The 15480-nt window shown below is 41.8% G+C and overlaps 1 protein-coding gene across 1 annotated transcript in view; it reads left to right on the top strand.

Moving 5' to 3' along the window:
* Nucleotides 1–15480, top strand: part of LRPPRC (leucine rich pentatricopeptide repeat containing) — a 159579-nt gene that overhangs the window by 104800 nt on the left and 39299 nt on the right. Inside the window, exons 26-27 of the mRNA XM_038395576.2 lie at nucleotides 4626–4694; nucleotides 4999–5089. Coding sequence (XP_038251504.2) covers nucleotides 4626–4694; nucleotides 4999–5089 — 160 coding nt within the window. The remainder of the gene's footprint in view (nucleotides 1–4625; nucleotides 4695–4998; nucleotides 5090–15480) is intronic.

Here is a 15480-nt window from a genome sequence, read left to right as displayed (position 1 = left end):
CCACCCCACTGCGCCACATTCCCCCAGCATCTGGACCCCTCAATGAGCTCTATCTCCCCCCCCACACACACACACACCCGGACACCCTCCCTCCCCCACTTGCTCCCCCTCCCCTCCTGTGCAGAGTCCCATTACATAAGAGTGGCCTTACTGGGTCAGACCAAAAGTCCATCAAACCCAGTATCCTGTCCTCTGACAGTGGCCAATGGCAGGTGCCCCAAAGGGAATGAACAGACAGGTTATCATCAAGTGATCCATGTCCTGTCACCCAATCCCAGCTTCTGGAAAACAGAGGCTAGGGACACCATTCCTGCACATCCTGACTAATAGACATTCATGGACCTATCTTCCATGAATCTGTTTAGCTCTCTTTTGAACCCTGTTATAGCATTGTCCTTCACAACATCCTCTGGCAAGGAGTTCCAGAGGTTGACAGTGCGTTGCTTGAAAAAATACTTTCTTGTGTTTGTTTTAAACCTGCTACCTATTAATTTCATTTGGTGGCCCCTTGTTCTTGTATTATGGGAAGGAGCAAATAACACTTCCTTATTTACTTTCTCTATACCACTCATGATTTTATAGACCTCTATCATATCCCTCCTTAGTTGCCTCTTTTCCAAGATGAAAAGTCCCAATCTTATTAATCTCTTCTCATATGGAAGCAATTCTATACCCCAGTCATTTTTGTTGCTCTTTTCTGAATCTTTTCCAATTCCAGTATATCTTTTTTGAGATGAGGCGACCACATCTACACGCAGTATTCAAGGTGTGGTCATACCATGGATTTATATAGAGCCAATACGATATTTTCTGTCGTCTTATCTATCCCTTTCTTGATGATTCCCAACATTCTGTTCGCTTTTTTGACTGCTCCTGCACATTGAGTGGATGATTTCAGAGGACCATCCACAATGAATCCAATATCTGTTTCTTGAGTGGTAACAGCCAATTTAGACCCCATCATTATATATTTATAGTTAGGATTGTTTTCCCCATGTGCATTACTTTGCATTTATTAATATTAAATTTCATCTGCCATTTTGTTGCCCAGTCACCCAGTTTTGTGAGATCCTTTTGTAGCTCTTTGCAGTCTGCCTGGGACTTGACTATCTTGAGTAGTTTTGTATCATCTGCCAATTTTGCCACTTCACTGTTTACCCCTTTTTCCATATTGTTTATGAATGTTAATTAGGACTGGGCCCAGTATAGATCCCTGGAGGACACCACAATTTACCTCTCTCCATTCTGAAAACTGACCATTTATTCCTACTCTTTGTTTCCTATCTTTTAACCCATTACCAATCCATGAGAGAACTTTCCCTCTTGTCCTATGACTGCTTATATTGTTTAAGAGCCTTTCGTGAGGGACCTTGACAAGGCTTTCTGAAAATCTAAATACACTATATCCACTGGATCTCTTTGTCTGCATGCTTGTTGACCCCCCCTCAAAGAATTCTAGTGCCATTGCATCTAGAATCCCCCAACAAGCCCCTGTGCATCCAGCTTGACCCAGATCCCTCACTGAGCCGCCCTCACCCAGATTTCCCCACACAGAACCCTCTTAACCGCACCTGGATCCCCCCATATTAAGCCCCTCCATACTTGGATCCTGCCTTGCTGAACCTGCCTGCCCACACCTGGTGCACCTGGTGTGTTTCTGGCGCAGGCCTAGTCCTTGTGCTGTGTCAGAGTTGGATGCAGCCTCACTGCTGAGTCCGTGTCCCAGTGGGGAGCTGCACATTGATCTCCCACCCTGTGCTCCCCAATGCCATGTTGGAGCCTCCACATTTATTTGACAAATAAAATTTGCAGAATTTTAAAATATTGTGTGCAAAATATATATAGATATATATTTTTGATGCAGAATGCCCTCGGAGTATTAGCTGTTGCCGTGTGAAAATGGTAGATCCACAATTTTCAGATTTAGATGCGATTTTTTTCTTCATTTAATGGTGTCCCTTTAAGTTTAAAATAATTACTTTTATTCTGTTCTGAACTATTTCTGGTTCAAAATGACCCATTTTAACACTGTAGAATCTTAAGCAGCTAGATTTTTAGCAAAGTCAGGAAATGTAAAGGTTAATTAAGGGATGATTTATCTCAGTATTCCACAAACTAAATGTTTTATGATATATTTTTTACAACAGTAAAAGGAATGTATTAAAGTAATTAACTAAAAATGCGTAAAAATAATAAGTCAGTATGTGTAATGTCTGAATTAACAGGGCTGTTGGAACCTTTAATTTTGTATTTCCTTACTGACAGTTTTAACTGTGCAGCTTAGTGTTGCATTAATACGTTTTTTTTCGCCTTTAATTGCTTTGTCTTTAAAAAGGGGGGGGGAGAGGAAGAGGGAGAGATTCAAAAGCTCTTTGGTTTTTGGAGTTCGTAAGCTGTTTGCTGTATAGATTATACAGCTTGCAGAGCTTATGAAATTTACCAGTGGAACTTTGTCCTTGAACCATGTTTTTCAAATTTAGTATGTACATGTAGATTTGAGCAAATCTTCTTCAGCAGTCTTCTTCACCAATCTTGTTCTTGGTATGCAGTTTTTGAACATTTTCTTATTTTAAACCAACTTTTTTCCAACCAAGCAAGGGCAATAAAACCTCATTGAAAATTATGTTCCTACGAAGTGTCAAAATTTAGACACAGTTGCTGTACTCCAGTTCCTGTTTGAAAACAAAAACAAACAAAAAAAGTAGTTGGAATTTTTTTATATATTCCCATAACTCAAAACAACTGAAAAAAATTTGACTCAGACTTTAAAAAAAAAAAAAAGCTACCAGGACTCAAGCCTGGTCTACACTATGGGGGGGGGGGGGGGAGAATCTAACTAAGTTACGCAACTTCAGCTAAGTGAATAACGTAGTTGAAGTTGACGTACTTAAATCTACTTACTGCAGTGTCTTCACTGTGGTAAGTCGATGGCTGACACTCTCCCATCAATTCCGCCTGCGCCTTTTGCCCTGGTGGAGTACCAGAGTCAATGGGAGAGCACTCGGTGGTCAATTTATCGCGTCTAGACTGCCCATCGATCCAGTGGGTAATGTAGACAAGCCCTAAGTATAGAAAATCTCACCTGAAAAGGGAGAAGTTCTATCAAGTTATAAGGAAGTGAAAGCAGGGTTATAATTTAATTGTTTTACAATCTTAACTATACCCTTGACCACCGGTATTCTGTGATTCAATACCCACAGATTTCAGTCCTTATTACAGAATAGTACTGCAGAATCTCAGCTTTATTTTAAACAGTATATCTAGACCATAAGATTTTGAAGAGGATCTTGAAAACATGAACCAAGTTTAAACTGATGCAGTGGATCTTCCTCCTGAGTCTGTAGAGAGCCTGAAAAAATAGCTGTAAGATGAATATGTAGTGGAATTTGTGCTATGACATATATGTGCCCTGAATAGAGTGGTTGCTACCTGCAACTGCTATAATGCACACCGGATTAAGCTTGTCTTCTGGTGAGGGTGTTGCAGCTGGGACAGAAGCTGGCACTACAAAGTAATGGAATGTAGTAGGAAAATTTCTGGTACTAGATGTTGATGGAGTAGGGATGTAAATAGATGCTGCAGTTGAAAAAAAGAATCTGAGGCCTGGTGTTCCAGTTAGTAATTGCTACTATTCTGGACGAATGTTTCATGAAGACAACAATTTGTGAACATTTGGCATACCTCTGAATGAGTGAGAGAGATGACTGGTGTGTGTTTGTAGTCCAGAATATACAAGTACACCGCACCCTCGCTAAAACGTGGGATTTGGGATCCATGCGCGGTACCGCTTTAATATGGGGACCGCATTAAAATGAATTCCAATTAAAATAATTAAATTTGGGATTCATGGCCGCGGCCGTGTTATATGCGAATTCATGCTATATAGACGTGTGGTCTAGCGAGGGTCCGGTGTATTTTGTAATGGGAAGGAATGAGATCAGCAGAATGGCATGTTGTTAGTTATGATCTGTCAGAATATATAGCACTCTGGTCATCGGTAGCTGTGTGTCTCTGTAGATTCACGTTGGGTGTGTGTTGAAAATGAAGGCAGGAAAAATAAAGTTGCGTTGCATGCTCAGTTTTCAGTTGCTTTTACTTACATTATGAACCTTATTTCTTCAATATCAAAAGCTTTTGAGATTGAAAATCAAGGCAGGCTTGTGGTCTTTGAAACAAACCATTCTTGTACAATGTGACGACTTTTTTTTTTAAATGAATTCTTGTTTCAAAATGTCACTTTTTCACTTTTACCAACCCAAATGGCTCAACTAATTGACTGAGACTTTAAAAAAAAAAAATCACATTCAATCAGAGAAACAGCATAGCAATTTTCGAACCAAAAGTACTGTTGAATGAAAAATATATTTAGAATGAAACATGGTTATTGGTTCTATAGAGTCACCAATACAACCTTTGAATTTTTTAAGTCACTTAGGATAAATGTTATTTAATTATGAATGAAGTTGGTTAGTTTAGAATTGAGAACTAAGTTGTCTTCGATTAATAATAATCAACCGTAAAATAAATACTTCATTATGACAACATATAATTACTTTTACATTTTAAGAAAATACTTTGGCTAAGTAAACTGACATTTTTGTTTGTGTGGAAATACTGTTTTGTAGACGCCAGGCTTGAGAGCTCGTCCTGGGAGGCTGCAGTGGTTTGCCGAGAAGTGTATTGCAACTAACCAGGTACATCTATTGCATCAGGTCTCCTGTCAGTTTGTGATTAGTACTTTAGTGGTAATATGCACATACGTTTTGAAGTATTGTATGCATATCACAATTTATATAAACAGTAATGATGTAAATTGATACTTTATATTTAGTGAAAAATTATATGCAGTCTTATATTTACATTCCCAAATTTTTGCACTGAACATGTGTATAGACATATTTGTGAGCTGCATATATGATTATACATATAAAAATTAGATTAAACCATAGTCTGATATTTTATGTTGTATCACTTTTTTCTTGTTTGTTTCTCCCAAAGATGGAAACTTTAGAAAATATGGTGGAAATGACTCAAAAACTATTTGAGTGTGATAGAGATCAGATGTACTACTACCTCCTAAATTTATGCAGTAAGTTAACTGAAAATCTTTTCTTTTGCTCTATTAGGAACTGTTATTCCAATGATAGCTTTGTGGGAATTTTAATTTTTTTTTATAGTATTTGAAAAAAGTCTTAAACTGTAATGGGAATAAAATGTAAGTTTTTGAACTTGTTTTGGATTTTTCAGTTAACCAATTAAAACTATATATCTGAAAAGGGCCATTCTCAGTGTAGTGCAGCTCTTGCTAGGAGTTTTCTGACTTAGGTTTGCTTTGCTAACTACCAATTCTGTTTAGGCTACTCAGACAATAAACGGCATTTTTGCCATGAATTCCTTCTCTGCAGCCCAGAAACTTTTCCTTTGGTTCTTAACATGGTCTTTTGAGATCATGGAGACATTTTTTCCTGGCTTGTGAGGTGGCCTGAAAAGTGCCCTTTGTCCTTACTTTCACTGCACCATTTGCTTTGTCAGCTCTCCTAGTTTCTTTTTATATTCAAAGAAAATACCAATGTTGCCAAGTTTCAAAACTCTGATTCTACTTTATTTGTCTGAAGTTACATCCATAGTTGTAGCCAAAGATAGAACCCATAAAAGTTAAGCCTTGTTGGCTTTTAAATTTTTCAGTTTATTCCATTTTTATAACCCAAGTAAAATACTTGAGAAATGGCTTAGGTTTTATTTATCATGGATTCCATGTACTTTTAACATGCTCTAAAGTTTTACCAATAACTTGTTAGTTGCTGTGGCCATGATTTGTGCTTTTGGATGAGAGTTTTGTTTTGTGGAGGCTTTTTTGGGTGGGAGGGGAGAGAAAATGGTTTAAAATATAGAATTAGTTATATGATCGCTCTACCCATTTAATTTTGGGGCCACTTTCTTTTAGCAGAGATTAGATTCCTGTTTTTTCTTTATATTTCACAACATTTAATAAAAATTAGCCACAAATCTGTGGACTGCCTGCAAGCAATTATAACTGGGTGAGATCCTTTCCACTCACATAAAGCTGGTTCAGGCTCTGTATGGGTGTGTTGGGGAGGGATAAAATACAACTCACTACTGCAACCCAGGGCTAGGACTGCAGGATTGCTGCAGAAACCCACCTGCCAGTAGTTTTTAGCCATGATCCATAATAGCCATTGCACTCCAGCTGTAACTGTTGCTGAGTTTACTGTGTCCACTGGATCTGCAGGTGCTGTGTTACTCCACCTTCATGCCCAACTATGTGGGATCAGCCTGGAGACCATTTCCATGACACACAGGGTGTAGAGCCACTCTGCCAGCATAGCCTCCACACAGTAGCTATGTAGGGCTTTGGGGTGTGGAGGGCCTTCTACTGACCCTCCGTCCCATGAGTAAATTTCATCCAGTGTGATTGGCCTATGTACCAGTTGCTCAATTTACTACCTTTCGGTTTTAAAATAATTTGAAGAGGGAAAACCTGTGCTAATTTGTGTTACAATTCTTTGTAGTTGGTATTGATGAGAAGTTTCTGTAGTTAGATTTGTTCGGTTGAAAGATTATAAAAATTTCCATTATCCCTGAATCAGCCAGTGCATAACTGGTATTTATCTCTTGTGGTATCTGAGCAGGATTTTTAAATAGAAGGTCCCTTTCCCCATGATTACATAGTCCAAAACCCTATCCCATAAATCCAGAAATCTTTAGTCTGATTTTTCAATGTAATTTGTAGTGGCTTTTTTCTGTCTACAAAGGGGTTGAAAAGATACTCTAATAAAAATGTGATCATTTGCCAAACAATTTTTTTTAATCTTCTATTGAAATTTTTAAGTATCCCAGTAATACTCCCAAAACCATTTGTAATCCACTAGAGATTATATTGACTAGCATTGTATTGGAAACGTTTATTGGGAGGTGTGAAGCTTTTTTGCTGAATCCAGTGTTTCTGCTGGCAGTATCAGATCTGTGAAACAGACAGTTTTTTAGTTTTCTCCACTGCTTCTCCTCTCCCCATTTTTCAGGACATTTAACTAAAAAAAAAAAACTTTTTATAAGATCGGGGACAGAAGAAATATGATTAATGTGACAAAATTAAACTGAGTATCATTATCATCAGAGAAATTCCGTTGTATAAGAATGTAATTACTACATTGTCTGAAAAATGTTATGGAAAGTTCTGAGTCAACCTTCAGGAAAGAAAGCGTTTTTCCTCATCATCAGTGACTCAGAATGCCCTCCTAACATCTTTCATAAGCCTCCTGAGTGCATGTCGCCAGGTACCTGTATAACTGTTGTACACGCACTGGCTGTGATTTGCATTAATAAAGTCAGTACTTCTCTGGCCATATAGAAGAGCATGATCATATTTTTATTTAGTTTGTGTCTGTAATGGTGGGTCACCAGAGACTAGAGCAGAGGTGGGCAAACTTTTTGGCCCAAGGGCCACATCTGGGTGGGGAAATGGTATGGAGGACTGGGGCAGGGGGTTGGGGTGCGGGAGGGGGTGCGGTGTGTAGGAAGGGCTCAGGGCAAGGTATTGGGGCAGAGGATGGATGCGGGGTTATGAGGAGGCTCAGGGAAGGGGGTTGGGGTGCAGGAGGGGTGCAAAGTGCAGGAGGGCGCTCATGGCAGGGGTGCGGACTGTGGGAGGGTGCTCAGGGCAGGGGGTTGTGTGCAGGACGGGGATAGGGTGCAACGGGCTCAGGGCAGGGAGTTGGGGTTCAGGAGGGGTACGGCAGGTGGCTCAGGATGTGCAGGAGGAGTGTGGGGTGCGGGAGGGGGCTCAGGGCAAGGGGTTGGAGTGCGGCGGGGTCTCAGGGCAGGGAGTTGGGGTGCAGGACAGGTGCGGAGTGCAGGAGGAGTTCAGGCTCTGGCCCAATGCAGCTTACCTAAAGTGGCTCCAGGGTGGCAGTGGCGCACACTGGGGCCAGGGCAGGCTCTCTGCCGGCCCTGGCCCCACACCGCACCGCTCACCATTTCCCTGCACGGTCCCTGGGGGATGGGGGTCACAGGGCTCTGTGCGCTGCCCTTGCCACACCTCCAGGTACCTCCCGCAAAGCTCCCATTGGCTGCAGTTCCCTGTTCCCAGCCAGTAGGAGCTGCAGGGGGTGGTGCCTGGAGGCAAGGGCAACACACTGAGCCCTCTGCGCCACTCCACCTCCCCTCTTGCCCCCCGGGCCCCAGGGACGTGGTGCCAGCCGCTTCTGAGAGTGGCGCGGGACCTGTGGCACCACAGGGACAATCCTGCGCACCGGATCCAAAGTCCTGAGGGGCTGGATCCGGCCCACGGGCCGTAATTTGCCCACCCCTGGACTAGAGGATACATGTGTAGTTTTAATACTTGGATGGTCAGCGAGTCATTTTGATGATAGAAAAAAAAGATTTGCAAACTTGTAAAGTTTGGGAAGTCACATTATATTGTAGATGTTCTTGCCACATCTATTGTAAGATGTAGTATGTATAATTTCTTAATAATATGCTCTGAAATAACAGATTTTCAGGAATGATTTATTTTAACATTGATTTTGCTGTTCAGTGCAGGAAAACGTTATCATTGCCAGAAATTATACCATATATTTTCAAAAATGCTGCTCATTCTGGTTAGGTGGAAGCTTTATTTTTCATGTTCTAGAGATTAGATACTGAACATTGTGTTTGTATCAGGACATTTAGAAAGTTACTGTTATAAAAATCAGCAAAAAAACTTCAGGAAAGGTCAAGTAAAATCTGTTGGCATGGATATTTATCAAGAAACCTTTACAACACTTAGTTCTAATTGTGCAAGGGAAAACTTACCATTAAAGCCTGAAGTAGTATGACACATTAACAAATGTGCAGGTTGTTTTGTCCCCCCCCTCCCCCTCCCAAGAATGTAAGCTACATCTTAACAATTCCATATACAAAAGAAGATTTAGCCCCGAGCAATTCACTGACTTCAAAAGACAAACATATGAGAAGATAACCACAATATATCCTTTTATTATTAGAACTAGAGATGGTGAGTTATTATTCAGATTAAATAGTGCTCTTTCTGCAAACTATTAGAAAACCACCTTTTCACATTATATAGCAAGAAGGTAGGATGTTTCCTGCCCTGATTAAACTTCCTGCAAGCAGAAGAGATGAATAATGCAACAAAAAATGGCTAAAAGCCTATTGTACATCTTTCCTCCATGCCTTTAATACCTTTCATTTTCTCAGCAGCCTCAAAAAGCTTTAAAACCAAGCTATATTTGTATCTCCATTCTGGCTTTATAAATGCTGGTTCACCATAATAAAACGGGGCCTAAAATATAATCTTGCTTCAACAGGAGGTAGTCTTCCTACTTCCGAACAAGCAGCCTTTTCCCTCCAACAGTTACTCGGTCTGACAGCATGTCTGCTGAGAGGAGAAATCTAAACAGATATAATTTATCAAACTCTGCCACACAAATTCAGTCTGCAAGAAGAGTCGCAACAAATTCCATCTACTCAAATACATGGAAAAGGTTTGTAGCTTTCTGTCACCTTAAAAGACAAAAACCATGCACTTACTTGCTTTCAACCATTTAAGACCAAGTATCAAAACTGTTTCACACGGGAGTATGATCGAGAGTTCTCATGGAATACCTAGGTCATAATTCTGTATCTGCTTTCAAATTTTAAGCAGAGCTAAATTAGTAGCCCTCAATCTAATCTAAAATGTGATCCTGGATATGAAAAACTAACCCATAATTATGTAGAACCAAGAGATGACAAAACTGTTAAAAGAAGATTTCTTAAACATCTATCTTAACTTCTGAAATAATCTAGCCCATAAAATTCATCTTCAGATTTTGACAATTTCAGATAACAAATATTTGTTAACAAACATGTGGACAAGGGGGATCCAGTGGACATAGTGTATTTAGATTTCCAGAAAGCCTTTAACAAGGTCCCTCACCAAAGGCTCTTAGGTAAATTAAGTTGTCATGGGATAAGAGGGAAGATCCTTTCATGGATTGAGAACTGGTTAAAAGACAGGGAACAAAGGGTAGGAATAAATGGTAAATTTTCAGAATGGAGAGGGATAACTATTGGTGTTCCCGAAGGGTCAGTCCTAGGACCAGTCCTATGCAACTTATTCATAAATGATCTGGAAAAAGGGCTAAACAGTGAGGTGGCAAAGTTTGCAGATGATACTAAACTGCACAAGATAGTTAAGACAAAGCAGACTGTGAAGAACTTCAAAAATCTCACAAAACTAAGTGATTGAGCTACAAAATGGCAAATGAAATTTAATATGGATAAATGTAAAGTAATGCACACTGGGGAAAAAAAACCCAACTATACATACAATATGATGGGGGCTAATTTAGCTGCAATTAATCAGGAAAGAGATCTTGGAGTCATTCATAGAATCATAGAATATCAGGGTTGGAAGGGACCCCAGAAGGTCATCTAGTCCAACCCCCTGCTCAAAGCAGGACCAAGTCCCAGTTAAATCATCCTAGCCAGGGCTTTGTCAAGCCTGACCTTAAAAACCTCTAAGGAAGGAGATTCTACCACCTCCCTAGGTAACGCATTCCAGTGTTTCACCACCCTCTTAGTGAAAAAGTTTTTCCTAATATCCAATCTAAACCTCCCCCATTGCAACTTGAGACCATTACTCCTCGTTCTGTCATCTGCTACCATTGAGAACAGTCTAGAGCCATCCTCTTTGAAACCCCCTTTCAGGTAGTTGAAAGCAGCTATCAAATCCCCCCTCATTCTTCTCTTCTGCAGACTAAACAATCCCAGCTCCCTCAGCCTCTCCTCATAAGTCATGTGCTCTAGACCCCTAATCATTTTTGTTGCCCTTCGCTGTACTCTTTCCAATTTATCCACATCCTTCCTGTAGTGTGGGGCCCAAAACTGGACACAGTACTCCAGATGAGGCCTCACCAGTGTCGAATAGAGGGGAACGATCACGTCCCTCGATCTGCTCGCTATGCCCCTACTTATACATCCCAAAATGCCATTGGCCTTCTTGGCAACAAGGGCACACTGCTGACTCATATCCAGCTTCTCGTCCACTGTCACCCCTAGGTCCTTTTCCGCAGAACTGCTGCCGAGCCATTCGGTCCCTAGTCTGTAGCGGTGCATTGGATTCTTCCATCCTAAGTGCAGGACCCTGCACTTATCCTCATTGAACCTCATTAGATTTCTTTTGGCCCAATCCTCCAATTTGTCTAGGTCCTTCTGTATCCTATCCCTCCCCTCCAGCGTATCTACCACTCCTCCCAGTTTAGTATCATCCGCAAATTTGCTGAGAGTGCAATCCACACCATCCTCCAGATCATTTATGAAGATATTGAACAAAACGGGCCCCAGGACCGACCCCTGGGGCACTCCACTTGACACCGGCTGCCAACTAGACATGGAGCCATTGATCACTACCCGTTGAGCCCGACAATCTAGCCAGCTTTCTACCCACCTTATAGTGCATTCATCCGGCCCATACTTCCTTAACTTGCTGACAAGAATGCTGTGGGAGACCGTGTCAAAAGCTTTGCTAAAGTCAAGAAACAATACATCCACTGCTTTCCCTTCATCCACAGAACCAGTAATCTCATCATAAAAGGCGATTAGATTAGTCAGGCATGACCTTCCCTTGGTGAAACCATGCTGACTGTTCCTGATCACTTTCCTCTCCTCTAAGTGCTTCAGGATTGATTCATTGTGGATAGCTCTCTGAAGACGTCCACGCAGTGCGCAGCAGCAGTCAAAAAAGCGAACAGGATGTTAGGAATCATTGAAAAAGGGATAGAGAATAAGACGAAGAATATCTTATTGCCCTTATATAAATCCATGGTACGCCCACATCTTGAATACTACATACAGCTGTGGTCTCCTCATCTCAAAAAAGATATACTGGCATTAGAAAAGATTCAGAAAAGGGCAACTAAAATGATTAGGGGTTTGGAACGGGTCCCATATGAGGAGAGATTAAAGAAGCTAGGACTTTTCAGCTTGGAAAAAAGGAGACTAAGGGGGGATATGATAGAGGTATATAAAATCATGAGTGGTGTGGAGAAAATGAATAAGGAAAAGTTATTTACTTGTTCCCATAATAGAAGAACTAGGGGCCACCAAATGAAAGTAATGGGCAGCAGGTTTAAAACAAATAAAAGGAAGTTCTTCTTCACACAGCACAGTCAACCTCTGGAACTCCTTGCCTGAGGAGATTGTGAAGGCTAAGACTATAATAGGGTTTAAAAGAGAACTCAATAAATTCATGGAGGTTAAGTCCATTAATGGCTATTAGCCAGGATGGGTAAGGAATGGTGTCCCTAGCCTCTGTTTGTCAGAGGGTGGAGATGGATGACAGGAGAGAGATCACTTGATCATTACTTGTTAGGTTCACTCCTTCTGGGTCACCTGGCATTGGCCACTGTCAGTAGACAGGATACTGGGCTGGATGGACCTTTGGTCTGACCCAGTGTGGCCATTCTTATGTTCTTGTGTGTATGTGAGACATTTAAAATCAAAGATGCTTTTGTCATTGAGTAATCCCTCTCTTGGTTCATAAGACTATATTGTCTTTATTGGGAGATGAACGTTGCTTGGAACCATGAGCTCACCAGAAGCTGACCCTGAAGAAGGAAGCTGTTCTAACTTGTGTTGCTCAAGCTGAGAGACCACAGAAAGTCCCTACAGTCTAACATATTCGGTATACTTAGATTTGCACATTATTTTGTGATACTGCTTAGTTTTTACTACATTGTTGCAGAAATACACCTTGCCCATTAGGAGTAATCTTTGATTATTTATTTATATTTTAACTTTAGGGTGAACAATTGCAAACTTAAGTAAAGATTATTTTATTTCTTGTGCTGCCTAGTCCACTACCTCTAATGGGATCTGTCACTAAAAGCTGTTATCACTATTTTTTTATAATTCATTATCATTACACAAGATTGAGAATGCTCTCCTAGGTAAGTTTTCTAAAATAGAGCAGTCTGACTCTGAATCATGGTTGCACTTACGAATTATTTTTGGAGTTGCAGGAGTGTATCCCTCATTTAGATTGTAAGATAGTTTCCTTTTATAAACTCAGTTTGATCCTCTCTCACTTTCTGAAAAAAGAAAAGCTACATTCCACCTGAAATTTATCTTCTGTAGTATCTAGCCAAAGAAGAATTTGGGAATGTATCTTAAGAATAAAGAGACATTCTTTTTCAGATGTCAGTGTAGATCCTGCATTAGGTGTGCATGCGCTTTCACATGCACAGGACCGTAGCCTTTTTAATAGTAGTGTCCATTGGGCTGTGCCTAGGCTGCAATGTCCTGGTACTCTGCTCCTCCTACCGGGGGGGCATAAGGGCAGAGTAGCCACAATTGTTCTTCGATTGCCTCTTACTGCCCATGGCAGTGAGATGAAACTAGTGGTGTTCATCTGCTGCCACTTGACTGTGATTCTTCAAGTCGGATCAAAATCAGTTTTCTCTATCCTTATTATATTTCTACTTTTTATGACTCTCAATTTGGAACTTTTAAAAAGGCCTTTCGGTTTCTCTTGGTGCACTGCACTCCTGTCCACAGTCAAAGGTCACAAAAAGGCTTCACGGTTTAAGCCATCTTGCAACAGCTCAATCCCTCTCTCACCAATGGCAATAGCCATGGTCTAGTCTGCCTAGTGGAGTGTAATATTCTGTATCGGTACACTGTGTGCTGATCATTCTCTACTCAGATGTGGAAGTTCTAGGGCATCTGCCTCAGGTTTTATATCCTGGAAAAATCCATGTGGTTACCTTTTATCCAGAAGATCAATCTAAAAACACACCAGATCCTGGTCAAATCCTCCTCTTAGAACATCCTTACCACCTGGCAGGTGACCCCAGAGACTGACATTGACAAGAAGTTGGCATCAGAAAGTTGACTCTGTCCCTGAAGACTAGTACTGCCTCTCCCCTGAAGCGAGGAAGATTGGCACTAAGAGGCAGACATGACCTCTTTGTGGGAGAACTATACGTCAGCCTTCCAGAGAAAAAAACACTCAGAGGCTAGCAATGCTGTATTGGCCTCAAGCTTTGTGCTTAAGAAATAGGGCTTTGCACTAGCCTTGATGTTGGCTGCAGTACTGGTGTTGATGTTGGCACCATCTACAGAATTGCTTATGGTACCTGATGTTTCTTTAATGGAGGAGTCTACCAAGGATGTCACTGGGGGATACAGAGACGTTTTTCAGCACTGGTGCATGCTTCCAGCCTAGCAGCAATATTCCCATATATGTCAGTTCTGCCCCTTGATGAGGTCTGTTCATCCTCTTTGTCACCAGAGTATACCTTCTCACTGATGTACAGCGGGGAGCCTTCTCCCCTGTGATCAGAAGGGAATCCTACAGAGCAGACCAGAGGCAGCCCATCACATGGATAGCAATGAATTGGCCAACCCCAGCAAATCCAAACATAACAATATCGTGTGGCACTATGGCTCTACTGGGGTTATTGGGGTACACCATCTCCCGTCTCTATCTGGCTTCTCTGAGGGACAGACAGAGATGTGATACCTGTCATTTCCATCACTGAGGAAGGACTCTTCTTCTGCGTCCCGGGACTCTTGGCACCATCAGTCATTTCTGGTACAGAGGAGATCCACACCTCAACAGGACTCTCGGCACCGGGGCTGAGGAAGAAGCAGCAGAAGACTGGCTGGGCACTCACCAACTCCAAGGTCTGCCACTTGCAGGGAAGCCAGGAGAGTGCGAAGTGTGCCTAGCCAATCAGATTCAACAGCTGCCGCCATAGTACCATTGCCTCAGGTCCTGGGAAGGGACCCATTGAGTCCGGTACCGTTGGACTCTCCACCAAGGGAGAGCCATCGGGATACAGCCTTGGCACTACCATCTACACAAGAGACATTTGAGGCAGCAGGGGAGCTACTATCATTCTTGCATCCGATGAAGTGAGCTGTAGCTCACGAAAGCTTATGCTCAAATAAATTTGTTAGCCTCTAAGGTGCCACAGTCCTTTTCTTTTTGCGAATACAGACTAACACAGCTGCTACTCTGAAACCTACTATCATTCTTGGTATTGCCATCCCCAGCTGCAAACTGGCACCGAAGGCAAGAGCTCCTGCAGCACCAGGCCTCAGGTGCTGTCGAAAGGGAAACCAGTGATGATGGCACAGAGTCAGTTGCCTTCCTCCTGGCAGTGCTCTCCAGCACTGGTAGGTACTGCTCCACGGTAGTCACCAAGAAGCAGCTCCTCTCAGTTGATGCATCATGCATCCAATGACGTGAGCTGTAGCTCACGAAAGCTTATGCTCAAATAAATTTCTTAGTCTCTAAGATGCCACAAGTACTCCTTTTCTTTTTCCTCTCAGTTAGATTCCAAGGCGGAGTCTTCTGCTTCCCACAGAAGCCGGCATTGATCCGACCGCTGTTACCCAATGGTTGACATAAACCAAGGGTTCCTGCCAATGGCCTGGCCAGCACAGTGGTAAATGCCAGTGCAGTGGCCC

Source organism: Dermochelys coriacea, chromosome 3 (assembly GCF_009764565.3).
Source record: "Dermochelys coriacea isolate rDerCor1 chromosome 3, rDerCor1.pri.v4, whole genome shotgun sequence".
Classification (NCBI taxonomy): Eukaryota; Metazoa; Chordata; order Testudines; family Dermochelyidae; genus Dermochelys; species Dermochelys coriacea.
This window is presented reverse-complemented; position numbering and strand designations above follow the sequence as displayed.